Below are 25,357 nucleotides of genomic sequence, written 5' to 3' on the forward strand. Positions count from 1 at the left end.
ACTTTAATGCCAACATCAGAATCTTCAGAATAGAGAAGAAACCATGAGATGCAAACATATAAACTCCCCACGATGGTAAGCACATTGAAAGTAAGGACCCAGTACCATGAATCTTTCTATCCTCACAGCATCACTATAGTGTCTTACATGCAATGGATCATCATCCATTTCTACTCCTTTATTCTACAGCAATGGGCAAAGGCTTAGAAATTACAAAGTGAAGGGCATTTGAAAACACCTATAAAAGTTATATGAAAATCGTAGTAACTGAGAACATGGCTAGGCCTTAACTCTAATCCTAATTCCCCACAGACTCATTTCACAATTCAAGCATGCATAAATAAATAAACACATAAACCAAAACATAAAAAAAAAATTCCTCTCATATAAGCTTCACACAGTGCATGTGCTTTGGGCAACTTACTTGTAGACACAGATTTACTTCTATAAAAGCCCTAGAGGTATCCTTAGGCTTCTAGTAATCCACCTCCTCTTATGTCTTATTGCTTAATTATAGTGATGTATTTAACTTATTTATCACAAGAAAACAATAATTTTTCACTTTAAAAAAACACGTGTTAACAGTGTTGCTTAGATAATACTTAAGAATACAGAGTACAGGAGTTAAAGCTCTCAAGGAAAGAGAATCACTGCTATTGAATTGTCCCTGGAGAAGTTAGAAACGTCTACCAGCATATTTAAAATAAACTGCGGCGGTCCCACCGCCTGTAATGGAGCTGGGAGAGCTGTTTAATGCACACCATCTTGCAGTAATCGCTGTAGTTTAAAATAGATTTTAATCAAGCACCATCTGCATAATAGGCTGAACAAACAACATAGAACTCCACTTATAACCCTTATCATAGAAAGTAAATATTATAAAATCTTCACCATAGAAACTGGGCATATCACAGCACCTTTTGTGATGGTACTGTTTCTGTAAGTGAAAATTTTCGCTACTTAAATCCTTTCTCTCTCTTTTTTTCTAAACGATGTAATCTAAAATCCCCTTATAAGAATGATTTCAAATAAGCATGGAAAGTAAGTCATCTAGTTACTGAGAAATCAGCAAGGCGATAATCCTTCTTTCATTTTATACTCAGGTTTATTATTATCACTAATAAAAACAGTACATTCAATGACTCAAAACATCTATGATAGAAAAACATATATGAGATGCTATACTTTTGAAATGATTCACAAGTGTGGGGCGTTGCACTTGTATGTATCATAATTGGTAAAGCAAATTCAATTTTAAAGATCCTTGATTCTGCCAAACAGAGCTGGTTATTATTTTAGGATAAGTTTAGCAAAGTTACTCACTAGCCTTATGGAAGATATTTGAAATCAGGGCTACTGTCCGGAAACATCACTTTAAAGTGAGGAAGTTGATTGCAATTATATACACCTATTGGTTACATTTATAAATTTTGTTGGATTCACTTGGTCTTATCTAAATTTGCCTATCTGGGGCATCGTGTTTACTTCTTCATATTTTGGATGGAGTGTTCGGCCTTACAAAGAGTGCATAGCTATTGCGATAACATCCCACTGAATAAAATGCCAGGTGCCTATGTTTAGCCTCACTTTATTTTTATTTTATGGACTAATCAAATATGCTTAATCACATAAGGTATGAATTATCTAAGAACAAAGACACCTTGAAAATACTATCCTAGTATACACTTGAATGAATTACAGGAACAATTATTTGAAATTGAGTGTTAACTGGCTATTTGACTGAATTTTATTATTTTCCCCAGAACTAGTTTGTTAAGTTCAGCCTCAATCAATGGGACACTTTATTTTTTATAAGCAAGGAATATATATTTCCTCAATTGCTAGGGTATAAGAAATGCTTTAGAAGTATCATGCACATTATAGCATGTGAAGTGTTGAACAATTGCATAATAAACACAGTTCACTGTGGAAAATACCAGAATTTGGAGTCCCAATTTTAAATAGTCTGTCCTATTGTTAGATAATGTGACTTGACATCTAGCTCTAACATTGCTTGATTTCATTGAGTGTTTATAGAAACTCGTCTGCTTATCATTTTTACTTTATTCCAAGATTCTTCTTGCCTTTAGAACAGTGGTAAATGAGAAGTCCTTTTCTAAAGGCTTATGTAATTGTTGCTCTAGTGACTTATCCTATTACCTTTGAGAAAAACAACAACAAACTTCTCTTTCTGTTACTATGGAAAAGCACATGCATTGAGGAACTAGCAAATTAATAAGACACTCTTAAATGCAAGTAGTGAATGAAAGCAGGAACCCAGAGAAATAAGCAAAATACCGAAGCCAGCTTTCATCTTGAAGATAGTTGCTAAGCCTGGTGAAAGTGAGTACAAGGCACAGCAGATAGAAAACAAAGCTCATTGTTTACCAAAAGTTGGATGTTTAGCAGAAGGTTTCCTATTAAAGTAAGGACAGAAGGGAATTATAGTGTCAATGTAAGGTAAGGTGACCAGATTTTAACATTGGTAAAGCGGGACACCATTGACTGGGGGGGGGGGGGGGGGGGGGCGGTTCTTGATTAAAAATTTGGTCTATATGATGGAGCAACAAAAATTTTCATAGAACGCAAAAATAGTATTGTAATATATTTGTTTAAATTTCAACGTAAGTACAATTTACAAATATAATAAATAAAAAATTATGTATAGTATTATTTTATTCTTTGGCATATTTCTCATTTGAGTGAATTTTTTTTAGTAGATTGCTGTCGTTGTTTAAAAGGTCATGAATTTGCCGTAACGTAAGTCATAAGTGTCACTTTCAAGGCCGGCGCTAGACTTTTTGCTGCCATTATAAAATATAAATAATACGAGTACTGTCTGCTAAATTCAAGAAAATTTATGTATTTATGAAATAAATAAATAACTTACCTAAATTATCTGAATAGCTGATTTGTAATGACATCACTTGTTTAACTAGCCTACTAGCACACAGTACGATGTGTATCGTCTGAGAGACAGTTACAAAATGTTTTTGTCGTTGCCAATCCCAAAAATGCCATTGTTCATTAAGTCCAAACAATGGTGGTCGAATTCTAACAACTGATCAACAATGCGAACTTTGATAAGCAGTTTTTGATAATCAGTTCTCAACAATTATTTGTTATTAAAGTTTAACATTATAAAATTAACAAAAATAATATAAAACTCATATCCTGGCTAAATAGCCACATGGCCGCCAAAAACCGTATATTCCCTTCCCGTTCTCCCGCCGTTCCCTAGCTTGTCGTGCATTCTTTCCAAAACTCGGGACTTTTTAAAACGCCGCGGGACGCAGGACAAATTGTTAAAAATCGGGACTGTCCCGTCAAAAGCGGGACGTCTGGTCACCTTAATGTAAGGGGGAAATAAAATGATTTCTCTTGTATGTGCCTACCCAGGAGCTGCAAAGATGATACTGAATGGAGAGGGGGAAACATATCTCTTGTGATAATCCACAAACAGAAGCCAGAATTTGTAACAACTTATATCCTGAATGCCAGCATTTATAATAATTTACCAAAATAGGGTGATTTGAAGAACTTTAAGGCAAGTGTCATTCTACATTATAATAGTTTAAGATGCTTGGCAGAAGCCGACAGAAATCATCTTTAGAGGAATTAACTTTCAAATAAAGTCTAATAGAAGTCTCATCAAGTCATAATTAATATCAGCTCTCATTCCAACAGCAAAAAAGCAATATAAAACAAGGCATTAAAACCAAGAGCCAACAGCAATAACTGAGAGTAGAATCAGACCCCAAAAGACTTCATATACAGGAATTAGCAAATGCTTAAAGGACAAAAGAGATTAAGTATATGGATAAAAAGCAAGCAAGTAAAAAAGTCAAAATATATTTGAGAAAGAAGCCAAATAAAACCGGAAATATAAAATAATTGAAATGAAAATTACAATAGATTTAGTTTTAGATTAGGTATTGCTGAAAAAAATTATGAACTGGGAATTGATTTAAATAAACCAATCAGAATAAATACAGAGGGGCAAGGAAATGCAAAATGTAAAAGCAACAAGTCATAGAGAATAGTATGAGAAAGTCTAGCATATATCTTATCAGAATTACAGGATGAGAATGGAGCAAATCACAAGAGGAAATACATGAAAAACAATAATGCCTGAAAATTTCTTAGAATTCATAGAAAAGAGAAATATTTAAATTCAGGATAAATTTAAAGCAACCCACACACATCACAGTAAAACCAAAGGACAACAAAGGCAAGAGAAGATCTTAAAACTAGTCAGAGAGGAAAGACAGATCACTTTCAAAGGAAAGACAGTGATGCAGTAGAATTTTCAAAAGTAATAATGAAAATCAGGATTCAATGAAGTAACATAATATCTTCATAAAGAGAATCACTATCAATCGAAAGTTCTATATCTGGTGAAAGTACTTTTTAAGGTAGTTATATAACCAACAGACTCTCATGCAATTAAATTTTAAAGGGATAGAGAAAATGATGCCAGATGAAAAAATATTAAATATGTGAATAAATCTAAAGAAAAAGGACTAAAATAATAAATAATGTTTTGTGAAGTATATTAAATTATAGATATTAATTAAAATTATCATTAAACTAAACAACAGCAATAACTGCTCCAGCATGATTTGGAATGAAAGTAAATAAGAAGGGTAAAGATATCGATCGATGTTAGACTTTTATGCATTTGTGTTACAGGGGTAGCTACTAAGTGAACAGAAAAAGTATAAAATAACCAATATTAAAATGGAAATTATGGAATGAGCAAAATAAAAACAAACTTGAAGCAGGTTAAGGAAAAAAGAAACATAGGACATATGTGGGCTAAATAGAAACAACATACTTAAATGGAGAAATAAACCCAAAGATTTAGTACTGATGTTAATGTAAATAAAGTCAGTTTCATTTAAAAGTAAAGATTATCTAACCATATGCTATTTACAAGAGACACACACAAAACTTAAGGATATTTTAAGCAGAAAAGTTGAAAGTAAAAGGATGGAAAAATATAAATTGTGATTCTTAGCCCATAATTTCCTTAAAGAAAATACTGTACTATAAATATACTTGTAATGCCAGAGATTTTGTGTCTTAAAGTGTCTACTGTATTACAAGTGCTGGATTACAGGCTTAGAACCACAAGCTACCCCAGTTTATATGTCTTTGATGTTTTACTGTATGTCTAGTTTATGACTTTAGGCTGTCAACACAGCTCCATAGCAATCAGAACTGTGGGTAGTATTTATAAGGTGATAATTTATTTTACTGATATATTTACAGTATTTCTCTGTCAAAACAAACTTATTTCATTTAATTGTTCAATTAGATAAACGGGAATTAATATGTAATTGCTTAAGAGAGCATAAAGTGTTAAGAGGGAAGCTTTAAAGGCTTCTTTTGCTGCAGTGAGAGTAAATATTCTTTTTTAATTCTCTTGTTAGAAATGATTTAAATGATCATTTTGACTTAATGCTATTTCACATTTAAATGGAGCTATTTCAATACAACACTCCACATAAATCCTGCTCACATATACAGGGAAAAATCCCAGTTTAATCTTTAACTGTGATGAAGAATGCTTGAGCATTTTTGCCAGAGGACTGTTTTTAGCCATTTAATAAATATAAGTTGATTAAATGGTAAGGAGGATTTTGCATTAGAATGAAGGTGAAGAACAGTATGTAACCTTGGAATGGGAGGGTAGGTATTCTTGAGATGGAAAATACACGTAAACTAAACATGAACTTGGAAATATTTCTATAGACAAAAAGCCATTTTTGTTGAGGGCTTTCTTGAAAAATCTATCCCTAAGTCTTCACACATCACTAATTCAAGAATATACCACTATAGAATATAGGTTCTACCACAAAATACTACACAATCATTAATAGTGAGTTACAAATCATTTTGAGAGGTTGATGTTGAGTGATTGGATAGGCTACTCACTGGCAAACTCTCACACCAGCTTGGAAGCTCATAACATACAAATTCATGTCTCAGCAAAATGATAAGATATGGACCTTATGGGCCAATAGAAAATGGCAGAATCTGTGAGTGTAATTCCAGGAATTTCTGGTTTCTACTCAGACTTCTACTAATTTAGGTTGAAGAGTGTGGAAAGTGTTATGTAAGTAAGAATAATCCTGCATAAACTTTACTATCAAAAGATGCTACTAATTTTACATCAATTTTCTGAAATTCTAGCAATAAAGACTTAAAAATATATAGCCAAGATGTATAAATAATCTTTACCAAAGGATTTTTTTATTGATTTTTAGAAAGAGAGAGAGAGAGAGAGAGAGAGAGAGAGAGAGAGAGAGAGAGAGAAGTATCAATGTGAGAAAGAAACATCAATGTGTTGCCTTCTGTATGTGCCCTGTACTTTTGGTATACAGGACGATACTCTAACCAACTGAGCCACTCAGCCAGGGCGAGTAGAATATATTGTATTTTTCCCTTGAGGTATAGTATATATCACCTATGTTTAAGAATTTAGCTTGAATTATTCATGCATAATCTAGCATTTAAATAACTGGCCCCAAATTCTTAATGTGCACATTAACTAGTAGGTCCAAATATTCATTGGCTGTTGAATACCATTAGAGTGATACACATTTTCTTAAGAACATTATGTGAGAATCTGATAAAGAAGACAGTTGGGATGTGGGCTCTGGATTGTTTGGTTTGTTTATCAAAGATGGGCTCACTGGGGCATCATTCACCACCTCCAGGAATTAGATAGTCCTGGGAGGGGCAGTCTTTCCAAAATTAAGGCTCCAAAAATGCCAGAGCATTAGTAATGCCAAAAATAATAAAATATAGCCAATATAGCAGCCTCGTATTTGTTATCAGGCTAAATAAATCTATTTATCCGGATCTTTAAATAAATTAGTTTATATTAACCATATACAGGATTCCAAGATGGCAGCGGATTAAGTGGAAGCTACACTGACACTCTCCCAGGACCAAACTGGAATTACAACTAAAATACAGAAAAACTTCCTGAAAAATCAATTGAAGACTAGTTGGAGAGAACCCTGATAACCAAGGACATAAGTGGAGACCACATAGAGACAGCATTGACAGGGGCTGGGTCCCCTCCTGGAGCTGCGGGCTCACCGGGCGCCTCGCCATCTTGCAAGGAAAGGAGGATTTTATTGGAAACCTGGCTTTCCGCGACAACTGCAAACACTGAACAGCTGCGAGCACCAGAACACCGGTCCCCTATCGGCGCAAACATTCGGATTCAAAGGAACCCTTCACTGAACCACGGAAAGGTCAGATTTCGCCTGAAATAAGGTGTGGTTCCTAATCCCCGCGGTGGGAGGGAAGCGCGCGAGCCGTGGGACCAGCGGGAACCGGGAGGTCTGTGCCTAGAAAAATCGGCGGCAGTTGGAGCTGCCGTGATCCGTGAATGTGGAAGGGGGTCCTCAGAGCTGCTAACTGAAGTGACCTCTTAAAATCAACTCATTTTAATCTGACGAGGAGGATCAGACTAAGAATTTTCAAAGGAGTGCGGGCTCCTTAGTCTGGCGCACAGACCCACTGTCCGCACACTTGGGCTCGTTCCGACTCTGCTTACTAAGCCCAACGCATAGGAAAACCCAGGTGGTAAAACCCTGAAAGACTGCAGGGGAAGTTGTTTTTTCGGAACCTGGGAACAGAGCTAGGTGTGACCATCGGAGAGGCAGCTGTGAGGCACACACCTCCACAAACCGGTAGTGAGTGCCATAGAGGGGAAAAAAAAAAAAAAGCTAGAGAGGCCCGGAAGTCAATTCAGAAACACTGCCACCCAGGGGCTGAAACGTTAATTGTCTCTGTTGTAATCAAAAATAAATACGAGAAATTAAGACACGGCCGGCTTAAAAAGCAGGATTGGCTTACAACACGGAGGAGCAGAGGAACGAAGCTGAACTGAAATACCGCCCAGACTGGGAAACAGGCATACCAAACAGAATAAAAGAGGAACGGAATGACAGCCGCTACTGCACATTTTAGTCTTCCTATTTTTTAATTTTTAATTCTTTTTTCAATTTTTTTATTCTAATGTTTTTATTTTCATTTTTTGCATCTTTTACCTAAGAAACAAAATTTTTTTCTTTTTCCTTGATTTTCACCTTTTTAATTATTACATTTTTATTTTCAATCAGCATTATTATTGCTATCATTTTACTTTTTTTTTTTTTTTAAATGTCATTAGATTTTCTCTTTCTTTTATTTTGGGATTAGTGTACTACATTCTATTTGCATCTTTCCCTTACCCTATCTCAACGCTAACATTTTGCCATCACTCTCCTCCTAACCTTTCCCCTTAAAAAAATTATTTTTCTCTCTGGCCTTTGGTTGTTGTTTGCTTGAATGTTGATTAGATTGAATTTTTATGCTTTTTTTATGAGATTGTTTTGATTATACTTTTTGTTTGTTTGGTTGGTTCTATTGTTTGCTTTGTTTTTGTTTTTTTTATTACTTTTGTTTTCCCTTGCCTCACTTGATATTAGTTGGTGTTGCAGTTTGTATTAAGCTCCAGGCTCGTGTTGCTGGAATTTGCTGGGATTAGTGGTTGTTCTAGTGGAGTCTACTCCCCATATATATAGTTTGTTCCCCTTTTCTCTCTTAGTATTGTTCTTGCCTCTCGTACTTATTTTTCTTTTCTTTTTTCTTTCTGCTCTTCTCCCAAGTTCAGATTCACACTCTTTTTTTTTTTTTGTTCTTTCTTTTTACTCTCCCTCTTCCACTCCTATTCCCTAATTTGTCTTTCTCTGGTGGTTACCTTTATTGGAGGTTATTAATATCGTGAATACAATTCTGTTTAGTGCCTTGTGTGTTGTGCCTGGTTGTGTTGTATTTTGTACCTTTAAATCAACGCCGGAGAGAGAGAACTATATAACCAGACATCCGGAGAAGAGAGACCATGGGGAAACAAAGAATTAGCCCCTCCAGGAAAGAGAAGCAGGCATCACCAGAAAAGGAAGTAAACGAACTAGAGGCAAACAACCTATCAGAGAAAGAATTCAGAGAAATGGTCGTAAGGTGGCTGAAAAGGATGGAAGACAAATTCGACAATATGAGTAAGAACCAAGAGGAAATGAAGAAGAACCAAGAAGAAATGAAAAATGACATCGCTGCTGTAAAGAACTCAATAGAAAGCATCAAGAGTAGACTAGAAGAAGCAGAGGACCGCATAAGTGAGCTAGAAGACAAGATGGAAAAAAATACCCAATTACAACAGCTTCTAGAAACAAAAATTAGAAAGCATGAGGAGAGCCTAAGGGAACTTCGGGACAACACAAAACAAAACAACATCAGGATAATAGGGGTACCAGAAGGAAAGGAAACGGAGCAAGGAATAGAAAACCTGTTAGAAGAAATAATAACAGAAAACTTCCCTGATATAGGGAAGAAAAAACCCACACAAATCCAAGAAGCTCACAGAGTTCCAAGCAAAATGAACCCCAAAAGACCGACGCCAAGGCACATTATAATTAAGTTGGCAAACACCAACGACAAAGTAAGAATCTTAAAAGCGGCCAGAGAGAGACAGACAGTTACATACAAAGGAACCCCCATCAGACTAACAACTGATTTCTCAACAGAAACTCATCAAGCCAGAAGGGAATGGAATGAAATATACAAAGTCATGCAAAGGAAGGGTCTCAATCCAAGAATACTGTACCCAGCAAGGCTATCAATCAAAATTGAAGGCGAAATCAGGAGCTTCACAGACAAAAAAGGGCTAAGGGAGTTTATCACCACCAAACCAGCAATGAAAGAAATGCTAAAGGGTCTGCTGTAAAAAAAAAAAGAAAGAAAGAAAGAAATAGGAAGCAAAGAAGGAACACAGGGGTATAGAATAAAAATGGTGACAAATAAGTGCCTATCAATAATAACTTTAAATGTAAATGGATTGAATGCCCCAATCAAAAGACACAGGGTAACAGATTGGATAAGAAAACAAAACCCATATATCTGCTGTCTACAGGAAACCCACCTCAAAAAAAAGGACGCATACAGACTGAGAGTAAAGGGATGGAAAAAGGTTTTCCAGGCGAATGGAAATGAAAAAAAAGCTGGGGTAGCAATACTTATATCTGACAAATTAGATCTCAAAGTGAAGGACAAAACAAGAGATAATGAAGGCCACTTCATAATATTAAAAGGAGAAATCCAACAAGAAGAAATAACTCTGGTAAACATATATGCACCCAACACAGGAGCACCAAGATACATTAAAAAACTCCTGGAAGATATCAAAGGAGAGATTGACAGCAATACAATTATAGTAGGAGACTTCAATACCCCACTATCACCATTGGACAAATCCTCTAAACAAAAAATCAGCAAAGAAACATCAATCCTAAATGACTCACTAGACCAGATGGAATTAATCGACATCTTCAGAACATTTCACCCCAAAGCCACAGAATATACATTCTTCTCAAGTGCACATGGGACATTTTCAAAGATAGACCATATGTTAGGACATAGGCAAAGTCTCTCCAAATTCAAGAAGATAGAAATCATATCAAGCTTCTTCTCAGATCACAGTGGCATAAAACTGGAAATCAACTACAATAAAAACAACCCAAAGAAATCAAACACATGGAGACTAAACAGCATGCTATTAAACCATGACTGGGTTACCAAAGACATCAAGGAAGAAATAAAAAACATCATGGCAACAAATGACAATGAAAACACAACAATCCAAAATCTATGGGACACAGCGAAAGCAGTCCTGAGAGGGAAGTTCATAGCTCTACAAGCCTACTGCAAAAAACAAGAAACAATGGTAATAAATTACCTAACCAAACAACTCAAAGAGTTAGAGAGAGCGCAACAAGAAAAGCCCAGTGTAAGCAGAAGGAAAGAAATAATAAAGATCAGAGCGGAGATAAACGACATAGAGACCAAAGAAACAATACAAAAGATCAACAAATCCAAGAGCTGGTTCTTTGAAAAGATAAACAAGATTGATGGACCTCTAGCCAGGCTCACCAAGAAGCAAAGAGAGAGGACCCAAATAAACAAAATCAGAAATGAAAGAGGTGAAATAACAACAGACCTTGACGAAATACAAAGGATTGTTACAAAATACTATGAACAACTCTATTCCAACAAACTGGACAACCTGGAGGAAATGGACATATTCCTAGACAAATACAACCTTCCAAAACTCAATCAGGAAGAATCTAAACACTCAACAGCCCAGTAACTATGGAAGAAATTGAAGCAGTCATCAAAAAGCTTCCGGCAAACAAAAGCCCGGGGCCAGACGGCTTCACAGGAGAGTTTTACCAAACTTTCAAGGAAGAACTAAAACCTATCCTCCTCAGACTATTCCAAAAAATTCAAGAGGAAGGAACACTTCCAGGCTCCTTCTATGAAGCTAGCATCACCCTAATACCAAAACCAGATAAAGACAACACAATGAAAGAGAATTACAGACCAATATCCCTCATGAACATAGATGCCAAAATTCTCAACAAAATCCTAGCAAATCGGCTCCAGCAATACATCAGAAAGATCATACATCATGACCAAGTAGGATTTATCCCAGGAATGCAAGGATGGTACAATATCCGCAAATCAATAAATGTGATACATCACATAAACAAATTGAGAGATAAAAACCACATAGTCATATCAATAGATGCAGAAAAAGCATTTGACAAAATCCAACACCCTTTCTTGATAAAAACTCTCAACAAGGTGGGAATAGAAGGATCATACCTCAACATAATAAAAGCTATATATGATAAACCCACAGCAAACATCATACTCAATGGGCAAAAACTAAAACCATTTCCCCTAAGAACAGGAACAAGACAGGGATGCCCACTCTCACCACTCCTGTTTGACATAGTACTGGAAGTATTAGCTACCGCAATTAGGCAAGAAGAAGAAATAAGAGGCATCCAAATTGGAAAAGAAGAAGTGAAGCTGTCCTTATTTGCAGATGACATGATATTGTACGTAAAAAACCCAAAAGATTCCATCAAAAAACTAATAGACTTAATAAATGAATTCGGCAATGTAGCGGGATACAAAATTAACGCCAAGAAATCTATGGCATTTCTATACACCAATAGTGAACTTAAAGAAAGAGAGACTAAAAAAGAAATCCCATTTACCATCGCACCAAAAAAATTAAGATACCTAGGAATAAACTTAACTAAGGAGGTAAAAGACCTATACGCGGAAAACTACAGGACACTGAAAAAAGAGATAGAGGAAGACATAAACAGATGGAAGAACATACCATGTTCATGGATTGGTAGAATCAACATCATTAAAATGTCCATACTACCCAAAGCAATCTACAGATTCAATGCACTCCCCATCAAAATACCAACGGCATATTTCACAGACCTAGAAAGAACTCTCCAAAAATTCATCTGGAATAAAAAAAGACCCCGAATAGCCGCAGCAATCCTGAGAAAGAAGAATAAAGTAGGAGGGATCTCCATACCAGATTTCAAGCTGTATTACAAAGCCACTGTTCTCAAAACTGCCTGGTACTGGCACAAGAACAGACATATAGATCAATGGAACAGAATAGAGAATCCAGATATCGACCCAAACCACTATGCTCAATTAATATTTGACAAAGGAGGCATGAACATACAATGGAATCAAGACAGTCTCTTCAATAAATGGTGTTGGGAAAATTGGACACACACATGCAAAAAAATGAAACTAGATCACCAACTTACACCATACACAAAAATAAACTCAAAATGGATACAGGACTTAAACATAAGACGGGAAACCATAAAAATACTAGAGGAATCCACAGGCAACAAAATCTCAGACATATGCCAAAAGAACTTTTTCACTGACACTGCCCCTAGGGCAATGGAAGCTAAAGAGAAAATTAACAAATGGGATTACATCAAAATAAAAAGCTTTTTTACAACAAAAGAAACCATCAACAAAACAACAAGAAAGCCCACTTCATGGGAGAACATATTTGCAAATGCTAGCACTGATAAAGGTTTAATCTCCAACATCTACAGGCAGCTTATGCAACTTAATAAAAGGAAGATAAATGATCCAATAAAAAAATGGGCAACGGACCTAAACAGAATATTTTCAAAAGAAGACAGAAGGAAGGCCAAGAGACACATGAAAACATGCTCAAAGTCACTTATTATCCGAGAGATGCAAATCAAAACAACAATGAGGTACCATCTCACACCTGTCAGAATGGCTATCATCAACAAATCAACAAACGACAAGTGTTGGCGAGGATGCGGAGAAAAAGGAACCCTCATGCACTGCTGGTGGGAATGCAGACTGGTGCAGCCACTGTGGAGAACAGTATGGAGTTTCCTCAAAAAACTGAAAATGGAACTCCCATTTGACCCAGTAATCCCACTCCTGGGAATATATCCGAAGAAACTAGAAACACCAATCAGAAAGGATATATGCACCCCCATGTTCATAGCAGCACAATTTACAATAGCTAAGATTTGGAAACAGCCTAGGTGCCCGTCAGCAGATGACTGGATCAGAAAACTGAGGTACATCTACACAATGGAATACTATGCTGCCATAAAAAAGAAGGAATTCTCATCATTTGCAGCAACCTGGATGGAATTGGAGAATATTATACTAAGTGAAATAAGCCAGTCAATGAAAGAAAAATACCACATGATCTCACTAATTTATGGATAATAAAGAACATTATAAACTGATGAACAAAAAAGATAGTTACAGAGACATTAAAGCAACAAACAGACTTTCAAATTACAGGGGGAAAGTTAGGGAGAGGGGGGGTAGATAAGAAATCAAACGAAGGACTTGTATGCATGCATATAAGCATAAACAATGGACGGAAAACTCTGGTGGGGTGAGGGCATGTGTGGGTGTGGGGTGGGGGGGTAATGGTAAGATATGTACACATATAATACCTCAATAAAAAAAACAAAAAACAAAAAAACAAAAAAACAAAAAAACAAAAAAACAAAAAAACCATATACAGTAGGTCAGAATCCCATAGTGCTGCCTTTGGTAACATGTTGACAAGTTTAATTTCCCAAAATAAAAATTCTTGCAAAAGTGAAAAGAAATCTAAGGACTGACACAAGTGACAACTCATTAGTAATATTTAAAAAAGAGATAGAACTAGAAGTATACATGTAAATGCGAGTGTTTTTCATAGCAATTAGGCCCAAGAGTCCTTCTCACATGGACAAATCCTAAAGATGCTTGCCTGAGAAGAAAGACAATAAAGAGATAATTTTGGTTTTTGAATGAGAATGCACTTGCTTTTGGTGAAGTCATTTGAAAAAGCTGCCTTGAATACTTTAAAGAATTCTGCAATCTAAGGACATTTAAAGACACATCTTCCTATACAGATAACTTAATGTGACAAAGACAGACAGGCAGATAGTCAAACAAACGTAGTGGCATGGGACTAAAGTAGGTAAGCAATGAATCGCCCAGCTTTTCCTTTGGAAGGGGGTCATTAATATCCTTGCCCCTTACATTCCTCATCCTCAATATGAAATTATTGGGTCAGATGATCTCAACAGTTTTATCTATTAATCACACACACACACACACACACACACACACACACACACACACACATACACACACAGCACCATCTTTGTTGTCTTCTTAAAATAAAATGGTTAAATTGAAATTGACTTTTTTGAATGAGTGGCAAATTCAGCTTACTCACTGTGAAGATGCTGTATTTTGTGGCTGCAACTTATTTTTATGCTTAATACATGAATATTCAAAGAATTTATTAGGGACTTAAAAATGTAATTGGACAAGGTGATTCAATTCACTCAGTTTACAACCTCATGCTTCATAAAAGAAAGTACGTCCCCCATCAATGTTTCTTAAGTTGCACCCACCACAGGCCAAGGAAGGGTCCACAGAAAACCTTTTTAGGCAACAAGCATTTCCTACAGGTCCTACAAAGAATGTAGTCCTACCTTAGATGACTCATCGCCTTCATCTTCGTGTACTGAACTGGATGGGGAAGGAGTTGCAGACTTGCTTCCAGGTGGAGATGGTGAGTTGTGGGGGACAGTGCTTCCACCCATATTCAACCCAAGCTGAGCACTCAGCTGGGACTGGTTGATGGTGGTCAGCTGGCCATGCTGCATCATTCCTGGCTGCTGCCGGATGTCTGCAGGCTGACCCCTGGGTCTCATGGCTGCCATCTGAGGATGGGAGCTATATTGAGCTCCCTCTGGGTTCCGTATATCTTGCATCTACAAAAAGAATGGATAGGAATAATTTTCACAAACATGTTTCTGAATAAATTAAAAAAATATTCCTTAGACTTTAAAAATTCTGTAAGATGTCCTGCTGAACTATACACATTCCCCTCCCCTCCCCCACTTCTCTAACAGTATGTATCCCCCTAAAGGTGCTGTTATCATAGAATCTGAGAATTCAATCAACATCACAGTTCATTACCAAAGAGCCTATTAATTATAGTTATAGTCCTTATTTGCTAATGAAATGTAAACATCACTAAAATATTTATGGTATAAGTTTCAATATATTGATGCTTATTAGAGTGTCAGCATTATATAATTATTAGTGATTACAGCATTCACAGCAATTCATGAAATCCTTTTTTAAAATTGTGATTATTTAAGAAAGGTCTGGGAGTTAAGCATGCTGTTGCTCTCAGTTTAATTCTATATAGCTAGTGTTGGCCAAAATGATCTACTAACTTCCAGACTAAGAACGCTCACAGGTTGGTATTAACCAATTGATTAACTGACTATTGAAATGATTTGACGACACAGTCAGATTTGAAAGTGATTCTCTAAAGTTGCAAGGTCACCATATTAATCCATTAAGCTATCTGGGTCACTGCTTTTTAGCCTTAATGAGACTCACTCTTGTAATTCAAGCAATGAATTTTGTCTCTGCAAGGCTTAGAATTAAAAGCATTGGAGGATGAAGCTCTTAACGTATCAAGAGATCAAATGTGTTGTATAAGAGGAGTATAGTGGATTTCATTGAACATTTCTCTGGCATTTTCAAACTTATGGGCAATAAGGGGGAATATTTCATGGTGCTTATAGAAGCAGCTCAGTTTTTTCATTCTGAGGGACCTCGGAGATTTTATGCAGTTCTTGCTTTATACAACGAGAGAGAATAAAAGAAAAAAAAAATGGGAAAAAAGAAAAGCAATGAAGGGATGTGGTTAAAGTTATATTTGGGAACTAACAAATAAAATGAACAATGTTATCTTTCTTGGTTTCATTAAAAAAAAAATTCCACATGGTGTCAGAATGCCTAGTAATTACCTGTCTGCAAATGTTATCATGACATGGAAATACTGTAAAGGTTAATTAAATAACTTAGTCACATATTTTTTTTCCCTTTTGGTAATAAAATCATTTTCTACCAGTGCTCTCCAGTCATTTTACCAACTTGGTTATTTCCATCCGAAACTGAAGTTGTGACAGAAGTAGTACCTGCCTGTGGTAGGTTTACCATCTTCACCATGAGGTCTCTTATTAGTCAGTATCACCCCTTTAGACCTTTCCAGCTCTTACTCTGCTTCATCTTCAGACTCAGTTCTAGATATTCTAGAATCTGGCTCTTCTTGGTGAAGGCTTAGGATGGCCCGTGGTTTTGTACCTGGTGATTTTCTGGTCCAAATCAACAACCCTCCTCCTGCCCCATAATTTAAACTATATTCCTCCAATCCTTCAAAAGTAGCTCACAGTTGTCTTTTTTATGAAGTCCCTCATTAAATAGTTATTATTATTCAATGATACATATTAGAGCTTCAGAGATCCTTAGTGACATTTTTTCATCTATAGGAGAGAATTATTAGGAGGAGGCAATAGTACTGGCTTGTTGAATGTCTGTAGAATTAAAAAAAATAGATAGATAGATAGATAGATAGATAGATAGATAGATAAGAATGAATAAAGCCCAGAGAAGTTAAATTACTTCCCCACACCACAGAGTTGGAGTTAAAATCAACATCTCTCAATTCCAGTCTTTGATATTTCCTACAGTATTAAGCAGCTGATTCAACATTTTATGTTTCCCACAGAGAGAGTTATAGTTAACTAAAAATAATAAAAAACACCTTGTCAAATGTTATCTACCTAAATTGATTGTTTTTATCTAGTCCATTCATGTTGCCTCCACTCACATTTACTAAAATAGGTTTTCTTCCTTCTTAGCTGTCCCTAAATTCTATAATCTGACCTTCCATATGAAATAATACTAGCTTCTACAGATATTCTTAAAGTTGTGCCACTGTCATAGGGTGCCATGAAAATCGGAACCGACTTTTGAAAATGCACAGAAGAGGCAGTATATGCTATACTCTCTCAAGTCCTGAAGTCCTATTTCATTTTTTCTTAGACTCTATTTAGAACAACTCTCTCACTGTGAGCCCAGAGTAATGGATGCCCATATGGGTACTGTCCTACACAGGGCAGCCCCTCTCTCAACCCAACAAAGCACTCACATGCATGTTCAAATGTACATGTTTGTAGGAGAATACATTTTCATAGTCATGTAAATTAAAAATGTTTACTAACAAAAACCTTTTAACTAAATTATCTTTCCAAAAAGTATTTAGCTAATTGACATCACGATTTCTCCTTCACATAAATCTCAAGTTAAAAGCATGAACAGTTTGTAACTTATCTGTTTGGAGCTTGCTTCGTAATCTCACTCTTTCAGAAATACCATGGTTTTCAACATTTTACCACAGAGGATGATTTTTAAGTTAACTTAAAGTTTCCAGATTCATGACTACAACCAAAAGTCTAAAATGATCTCACTTTATAGCACCTATCTCTCTCATCAGTTGTGATCTTTTTGATTGTTTGCTCATGTTAATTAGTGTTGAGGGTAGATCACTGACTACTAAAATTTGTGTTCCCACCTTTGTACTATTGGTGGAAGGGGGTGGTGCCTGGCAAAAGAGGAGAAAAGAATCAATTCGGGTAGGGACAGTGAAGTACTCAACAGGGAACCTCTTTTTCAACAGACTCATGAGTAGCTGAAAATACCTTGTCACCAATGGTGTTAGGCCAAGCAGACAGACAGCAGCTTTAATACCAAATCAAAGGACAATTTTTCTGTTTAGAGGGTGGTGAGCACAAATTAGAAAGCATACTCCTCTCATAGGTCTCAGATGCACATAGAAATAGTCAGATCTTAACACCCATGGTGACATTTGTGAATTAGAAGGAGTATTTTTATTTTTTAAATTAAAAAAAAATTAATGGAGAGGAAGAGAGAGATAGGAACATCAATGATGAGAAAGAATCATTGCTTAGCTGCCTCTTGCATGCCCCACACTGGGGAAGGAACCCACAGGCCGGGCATATGCCCTGACCAGGAATTGAACCGTGACCTCCTAGCCACTGAGCCATGCTGGCCAGGCCGGAGTATTTTTATTTTATCTTGCTTTCATAAGAGTCAGTTCAGTATCAATCACTGCCTAATAGATAATATGGGGAAACTATGGATGGAATCTGATTACGTACTGACAGTTAGCTCATGAATGAAAGCAAATGTTTTGATTACTGGCTTCCTTCTAGAAATATATTGATTTAATTACAGGTCTTAATGTCAAATACACAACCTCAACTTGTAAAGTATTATTTCCTATTAACCTCCAATATTTTTAATTTATTGTGAATAATTCACTTAAGTCATGCTTATGACAACTGCTGCTTTCTCTGATTCTTCATGACTCCTCTATTGACTTCTTCCTACAACTTCCCACCACCCCTAAATGATTCCCTAACATTCTGTTATTGATTCACATTTCTTCCACCCAGCTAAGATTCATCATGATTTTGTTAATGGGGAACGTTTTACACTGAAATGTATAAATAGTTCTGACCAAAACTCAGGTCTAACTCTGCAATTGCCTGTTAGACATCACTACTTGGACATCACCTCTGCTAGAAACATGAACCATGTTGTCTTTCTCAAATCTATTTTGTACCATGTGTCCAATTTCTGTTGATGACACCCTCATAAGCCATGTCACCTCTATGCAAATGTTCTAGTAATTTTTGATTCTTTCCTTTCAAACTCTTGTGAGTTCCATTGAGTCTACTCTAAAATATGCCCCCCATCTGCCCTTTCATTCCCACATCCATTCATGTATTTCAGGCCTTTATTACCTCTTCACTTACAATAGTACTTAACTAAAAAGCATCTCTTCACACCCACCCTGAAGGGTACTGCAACAATTAATCTTCATGAACTATAGATTCAAAAACTTCCCAATGATATCTGCCTACCAAATTAAGTCTAATCTCTCTGGCGTGCCATTGAAGATTCCAAATAAACCTTATTGCCTATACCTGTTCTTCACACGCTGTATTGTTCAGCCAAACCCAATTAATTGCTATTCTGTGCCTATGTTTCTCCCCCTTGAACATGTGGCTTTGTCTATGCTGTTCTTTTAGTATTCATTTTCTGAGCATCTGCTGTCTGAAGTTTTACAAAGCAGTTTAAAAAATCTCACTTTGCTCAGTGATTTGTGGTTTGCACAGTATTTTCACTTATTGAGCTTTATAATTCCCCTTTGAGGCAGCCCTGTAGGAATGACTGTTGTGCACAAGTTTATTGAGGATGGGAGAGGCTAAATGTTCTCAGATCTTTCTACCAACAGAGATTAAAGCAGAAATGAAATATGATCATTTTATTTTACATATGTGTTTTCTTTTTACAACACTTTTATATCCAAACCCTAAGTATATTTTAATGTCAAGTTCAAAAATCAGCTCATCTCCAAAGCTTTAAGAACCTTTCTACTCTGAACTGCAAGCATTTCTTTATGGGGCACCACTTTTAAATTTCTTAGTCTAATGTGTATGTACTTTCTAGAGAGTAATCTTGATCAGTACACAACTAATTAAATTAGATATTTCAAGTATCCGAAATTATTTGCTGAATCATTATATAAATGAAGAAATAAATGCTACAAGTATGAACTTACTATAACCAGTTTAATGATTTTTTTTCTGTGACCTTGATCTAGCATTATTCACAAGATGAAAAAATTTGAATGATGTCTATTTCCCTTTATGACAGAAACCTCAAGCTGTACCCTCCTTGACACTCATTATACTTTTGTCCTGAGGGACAGGCCTCTATTATTTAGCTGTCTAGCCAAGAAGCTAGCCAACAGAGGGCATTTCCTACCTTCCTTTGTAGCTTTGTAGGGCCATCTGACCAAGTTTTGACTAATGAAATGTAAGTGAGAGTGCTGTGTGGTACTTCTGAGAAATCTTCCTCAAGGGAAGGATTCACTTTATTTTGTTCTTTTCTGCTGGCAAAAATGTGTGATTAGAGCTTGGGAAAATATCTTGGACCTGAGTGTCTATTATGGAGCTGTTATCAGCGTAACGACTAGTTATTAATATTAATAAAGAAAAGAAAGCAAAGGGGAGTCAGACATTGTTGGGCATACTCAGCTGGGAAACAGAGGACTGTTTGCCTCACTAGGAAGCTACAGCTTCACACACACTCCTGGGATTGCAGCACTGGCCCACCAAGGATGAACACCCCTCCTTTTCCATCCTTGATCGGGGGTGGGCGGGGGCAGAGCCGGAAGGATAAGGACATGCTCAGTAAAGACAAAATGGCACAGCGGGAGGTGCTGAACCATAGAGGCCTGCGAGTCGAACCTGGGAGAAAGATAATTGCTGGGTGGGGGGAAAGGGTGAATCCACTACACGTGTATGAAATCTTGAAAAGGTAGTTCAGGCGTCCTCAAACTACGGCCCGCGGGCCACATGCGGGTGTTTTTGCCGTTTTGTTTTTTTTACTTCAAAATAAGATATGTGCAGTGTGCACAGGAATTTGTTCATAGTTTTTTTTAAACTATAGTCCGGCCCTCCAACGGTCTGAGGGACAGTGAACTGGCCCCCTGTTTAAAAAGTGTGAGGACCCCTGAATTAGTTCGTTAAGCTCCTGGTAGTTATTCCAGGAGACAAAGGATCTCTCTCTCTCTCTCTCTCTCTCTCTCTCTCTCTCTCTCTCTCTCTGTTCTCTCTTGCCCCATAGCCTGCACTCTCCATAGCCCTGTGGTCTTAGCAGCTGCATGACCCCAGGTTGTGCAGATTCCACACGCAGGATGCTGGGCTGGAGTGCACTTTAAGATGGAGCAGAAACTACGGGCCGTGGCCTTAATTCTGGCTGTGCTGAAGACAAGACTGGACTTCTTCCATGGCAAGACGGCACAGATGGGACATTAGAAACCCAGGGGTTTATTTCCACATTCATAAATACTTCTCATCCTTTTGTGTGAGTCTCAGGAAATTCTTTTTCTAGCAACATCGTAAGAAATCCACTTCCACGGATAACAGAGCAACCAAGGCTCAATCTATTTATTTTGGGAGTCTTTAATGTGAAGGGGAAGTAAATGCTTATCTTCTTTAGAATCACTGTCATTTTGAGTTTTCTATTATATGCAGCTGAGCCTAATTTAACTGATAGACCCTAACCCAGTGGTCGGCAAACTGCGGCTCATGAGTCACATGCGGCTCTTTGGCCTCTTGAGTGTGGCTCTTCCACAAAATACCACGGCCTGTGCGAGTCTATTTTGAAGAAGTGGCATTAGAAGAAGTTTAAGTTTAAAAAATGTGGCTCTCAAAAGAAATTTCAATCGTTGTACTGTTGATATTTGGCTCTGTTGACTAATGAGTTTGCCGACCACTGCCCTAACCGATTATAAACTCAAGAAAGCAGGGATAGAATGTATTTTGTTGACCATTGTAGCCCTAGTATGTAGCACAGATCTTAGCCCATTGTAGGTACTAAACACACATTTCTTTTTTTAGAATGCTTTTTATTGATTTGATTTTATTTTCGAGAGAGAGAGAGAGAGAGAGAGATCCATGAGAGAGAAACAGTAATCAGCTGCCTCCTGCATGTCCCCTTCTGGGGATCGAGTCCACAATCGGGGCATGTGCTCTGACCTGGAATTGAACCAGCAACCTCCTGGTGCGTGGGATGTTGTTCAGCAAACTGAGCCATACCTGCCAGGGCTCAGCACATATTTCTTGAGTTACACTGAATGGATGTGTAGGCCAGGTACAATTAGGATTGGTGACGATGGCTTCACATACACAGCATTATAAATCCTTGATCTCTTGGGAACTACATTTGCTACATTCTCAGGACTCTAATGTCTCAAAGGTCCTTTCTAATATGTGTATTTCTCATGTTGTTGATTTCGAGACCAGTGAGATTCATTTTTTCTCAGCTAAAAGTCCTGCATAGCAATGGCATTTTAGTTTCAAATGGCTCTTAATATGCATCTTCCCATCAGAGAAACTCAAAATCCATTAAAAATGGGTGCTAGATTTTACTGTTTGTTTTTTAATCAGAACTATTTCCTTAGATTTTATAGCTTTCTATTGAGGACTAATATTGTTCTATAATTACGGGAACTAAAAAATGTCAATTAAGAAATAATGGAGGAAGATTATGATGATAAAGAGAAGATTTCATCTGTTTCTTCAAAACCTTATTCCAATTAATAGAAAGCAAGAGCTCAATTAAATCAATTAGGAAACCAAAGCAGATATCATATATTCTCCCTCATGACCTGGCTTGTACTTCATGGCTTGATGCTAACACCATGTTCCTTTCTCTCTTGCCCAATTACCCACAGTGATAAAAACTGCAGGTTGAGGAAAGCACTCATGTGAGAAACTCCAGGCACTCTGATACCTGTTTCAGCCTGAGTTTGCCCTTCATCTTCCTTGGATTTTCTTGGAAAAGGAAAAAACAATACCCAGGTTGCTCATCTTGGATTATTTTTTTTTTTAATGAGCAACATATTGGTGTAACTGTAATAACAACAAAAAATATATTCTTGGAACAACATCAGTTGTATTAGTGACTACAGAGTGTTAAAACTGCGCACTTGAATGGCACCAGAAGAACTGAAGACCTGCATTTCACTGTTTAAAGCTGTGCATTTCACAATCTTTCCAGAGTCTGTTTTCTTTTTTCAAGTATCAGCCTCCTTCCCGGTCCAACATGCGAGCCTTGAAAGCTATCATTATCTCTGCCTCTAGCAGACAATCCATATCAAAACAGTTGTACACATAAAACCCTAACGACATCTTGGCTCGCTGTGATCCAGCTGTTTGAGTGAACAGCAGTTGGTGAACAGAGCCTGGAACATGGGGAGGCCTGAGGCCTATTTGCTAATGTGGCTCACCAGCTGCTGCTTTCTGTGGTCTTTGCAGGCAAGGCCTGGATGTTTGCCAGTTGCAGCAGGAACAAGAGAACGTGAGGAATCTCTGAAGCCCTTCCATTTACCCCTGTCTGTCAGCATTTGACACCCTTTGCTGTTGAGTGCTTTCCCCAGGGCTAGAAGGAGACCCTGCAGGCTTAGGCTGAGACAAGTGCTCACTCTCCGTTCCTTTTATACTCACTATCAAACACATGCCGTCCTTAGCATCTAAATAAAGCCTTCTGAACCTTGCTTTTGGTAGTCCACCCAGCTTTGCATGATTAATCAGGCCAGGAAGGCTAAGCAGATCCATTTTTCTTAGGAACAATGCACTCTTAAGAGGCTACGAGAAGAATGTAAATGTTGATATTATTTAATTCCCTAATTTGATTGCACATTTTTTTGCCAGGAATTCAATTAATATGTAAATGTATATACCAGAAAAATGTGTGGGTAAATTTAATAACAAAATTTTATTTATTATTTTTCTAAATGCATTTCCAAGAGCAAGCTAAATTATTTGTTGTCCCAACAAATTAAATTGTTCCTACATGACCTCCTTGTGTGACCTATTTATTATTAAAAAAATGTGTACTTTAAATAAACTTTAACATTTTTGCTATTAGACTTCTGACATTGATAATGTCAAAGGAGAGGAAATCTGGAAAATACATATGCAAAACACATGCCATATTTTGAAGACTGGGAAAATTCAGGTTCAAAAGAAAGATTGGACATTTTTATGAAAATGTGTTGTTGTTTTTTTAAATTCAATATTGGATCAGGATTACTTGATTTCAACTCTAAAGTTCCAAAAACATTAGTTTTGATTTTAACATTTGGGATCTACTTTTCTCCCAAAAGACAATGTGAACACGTAGGGCTCAGATTTCTTTACAATACTCTAAAATGGACTATTTGTAGTTTAGTTAGGGTCAATAGTCTTTATATAATTATCCCAGGAAAGCAAAAGCTCTGGAGCACAATTCATTAGATGTTTGTCAAATGAGAGGACTTAGCACTCTCGAGAACCACCTTCTTTGGAGAAGATTAAAACCACCTCAAAAAACAAATGCTTATGCTCACAGAAACTTCCACAATGCCTGGCCATCCTCCTCCTTCACACTGTGGCCTCTCCTTTCTAAAGAGACTTGATGTATTTGAGGAAAATGTAATTGAGAGTTTTAAACCTCATGCTAAAAATTATACTGGCCATAGATCATTTGACCAGTTTTTAATTTTAAAACTCCCAGGGATGAACCAGAGATCAGACACTGAATGTCAGACAGCCACAGAGGGAGTGAGGAAACCCCACCTCTCAATGTCCTCAGTGTCCTTGCCAGTGCTGGCTCACATCCCCTAGAAAGAGGTATCTTAGTTGGCCCCGTGTGTGCATCTGTATTCATTTTTATAAATATAATTTAAAAGAACCAAAAAACTAAAAATGGAACTCCCATTTGACCCAATGATCCCACTTCTAGGAATATATCCCAAGAAACTAGAAACACCAATCAGAACGGATATATGCACCCCTATGTTCATAGCAGCACAATTCACCATAGCTAAGATTTGGAAACAGCCTAAGTGCCCATGAGCAGGTGAGTGAATTCAAACACTGTGGTACATCTACAAATGGAATACTACGCTGCGGTAAAAAAGAAGGAGTTCTTACCATTTGCAACAGCACGGATGGAACTGGAAAGCATTATGCTAAGTGAAATAAGCCAGTCAGAGAAAGATAAATATTTCATGATCTCACTCATTTATGGAATATAATGAACAACATAAACTGATGAACAAAAACAGATCCAGAGACAGAGAAACATCCATCTATCAGACCGTCAAACCTCAGAGGGAAGGTAGGGGAGAGGGGGGCAGGTAAGGGCGAGATATCAACCAAAGGACTTGTATGCATGCATATAAGCCTAACCAATGGACATAGACAACAGGGGGGTGAGGGCATGAGTGGGGGGTTTGCGGGGGGGTAAGGGGGGATAAGGACACATATGTAATACCTTAATCAATAAAGAAATTTAAAAAATTACTATGGCAAAAACAGCGCAATTTTATGCCATTTTATTTGATTTCTTTTTCCTCCTTTTTCTAGATTGGAGGTGTTGTCCTGTAGTGAAGGGAACTCTG

General features: G+C 37.0%; 1 protein-coding gene across 1 annotated transcript in view; it reads right to left on the reverse strand.

Annotated features, from left to right (window-relative positions):
- Positions 1-25,357, reverse strand: part of TOX (thymocyte selection associated high mobility group box) — a gene marked incomplete at its 5' end in the record, with an annotated part of 311,293 nt that overhangs the window by 39,997 nt on the left and 245,939 nt on the right. The window contains one exon of the mRNA XM_079796582.1: positions 14,946-15,227. Within this exon, the coding sequence (XP_079652708.1) occupies positions 14,946-15,227 (282 nt within the window). The remainder of the gene's footprint in view (positions 1-14,945; positions 15,228-25,357) is intronic.

The sequence above is a fragment of the Cnephaeus nilssonii genome (genome assembly GCF_951640355.1).
Source record: "Cnephaeus nilssonii genome assembly, chromosome: 18".
NCBI lineage: Eukaryota > Metazoa > Chordata > Mammalia > Chiroptera > Vespertilionidae > Cnephaeus > Cnephaeus nilssonii.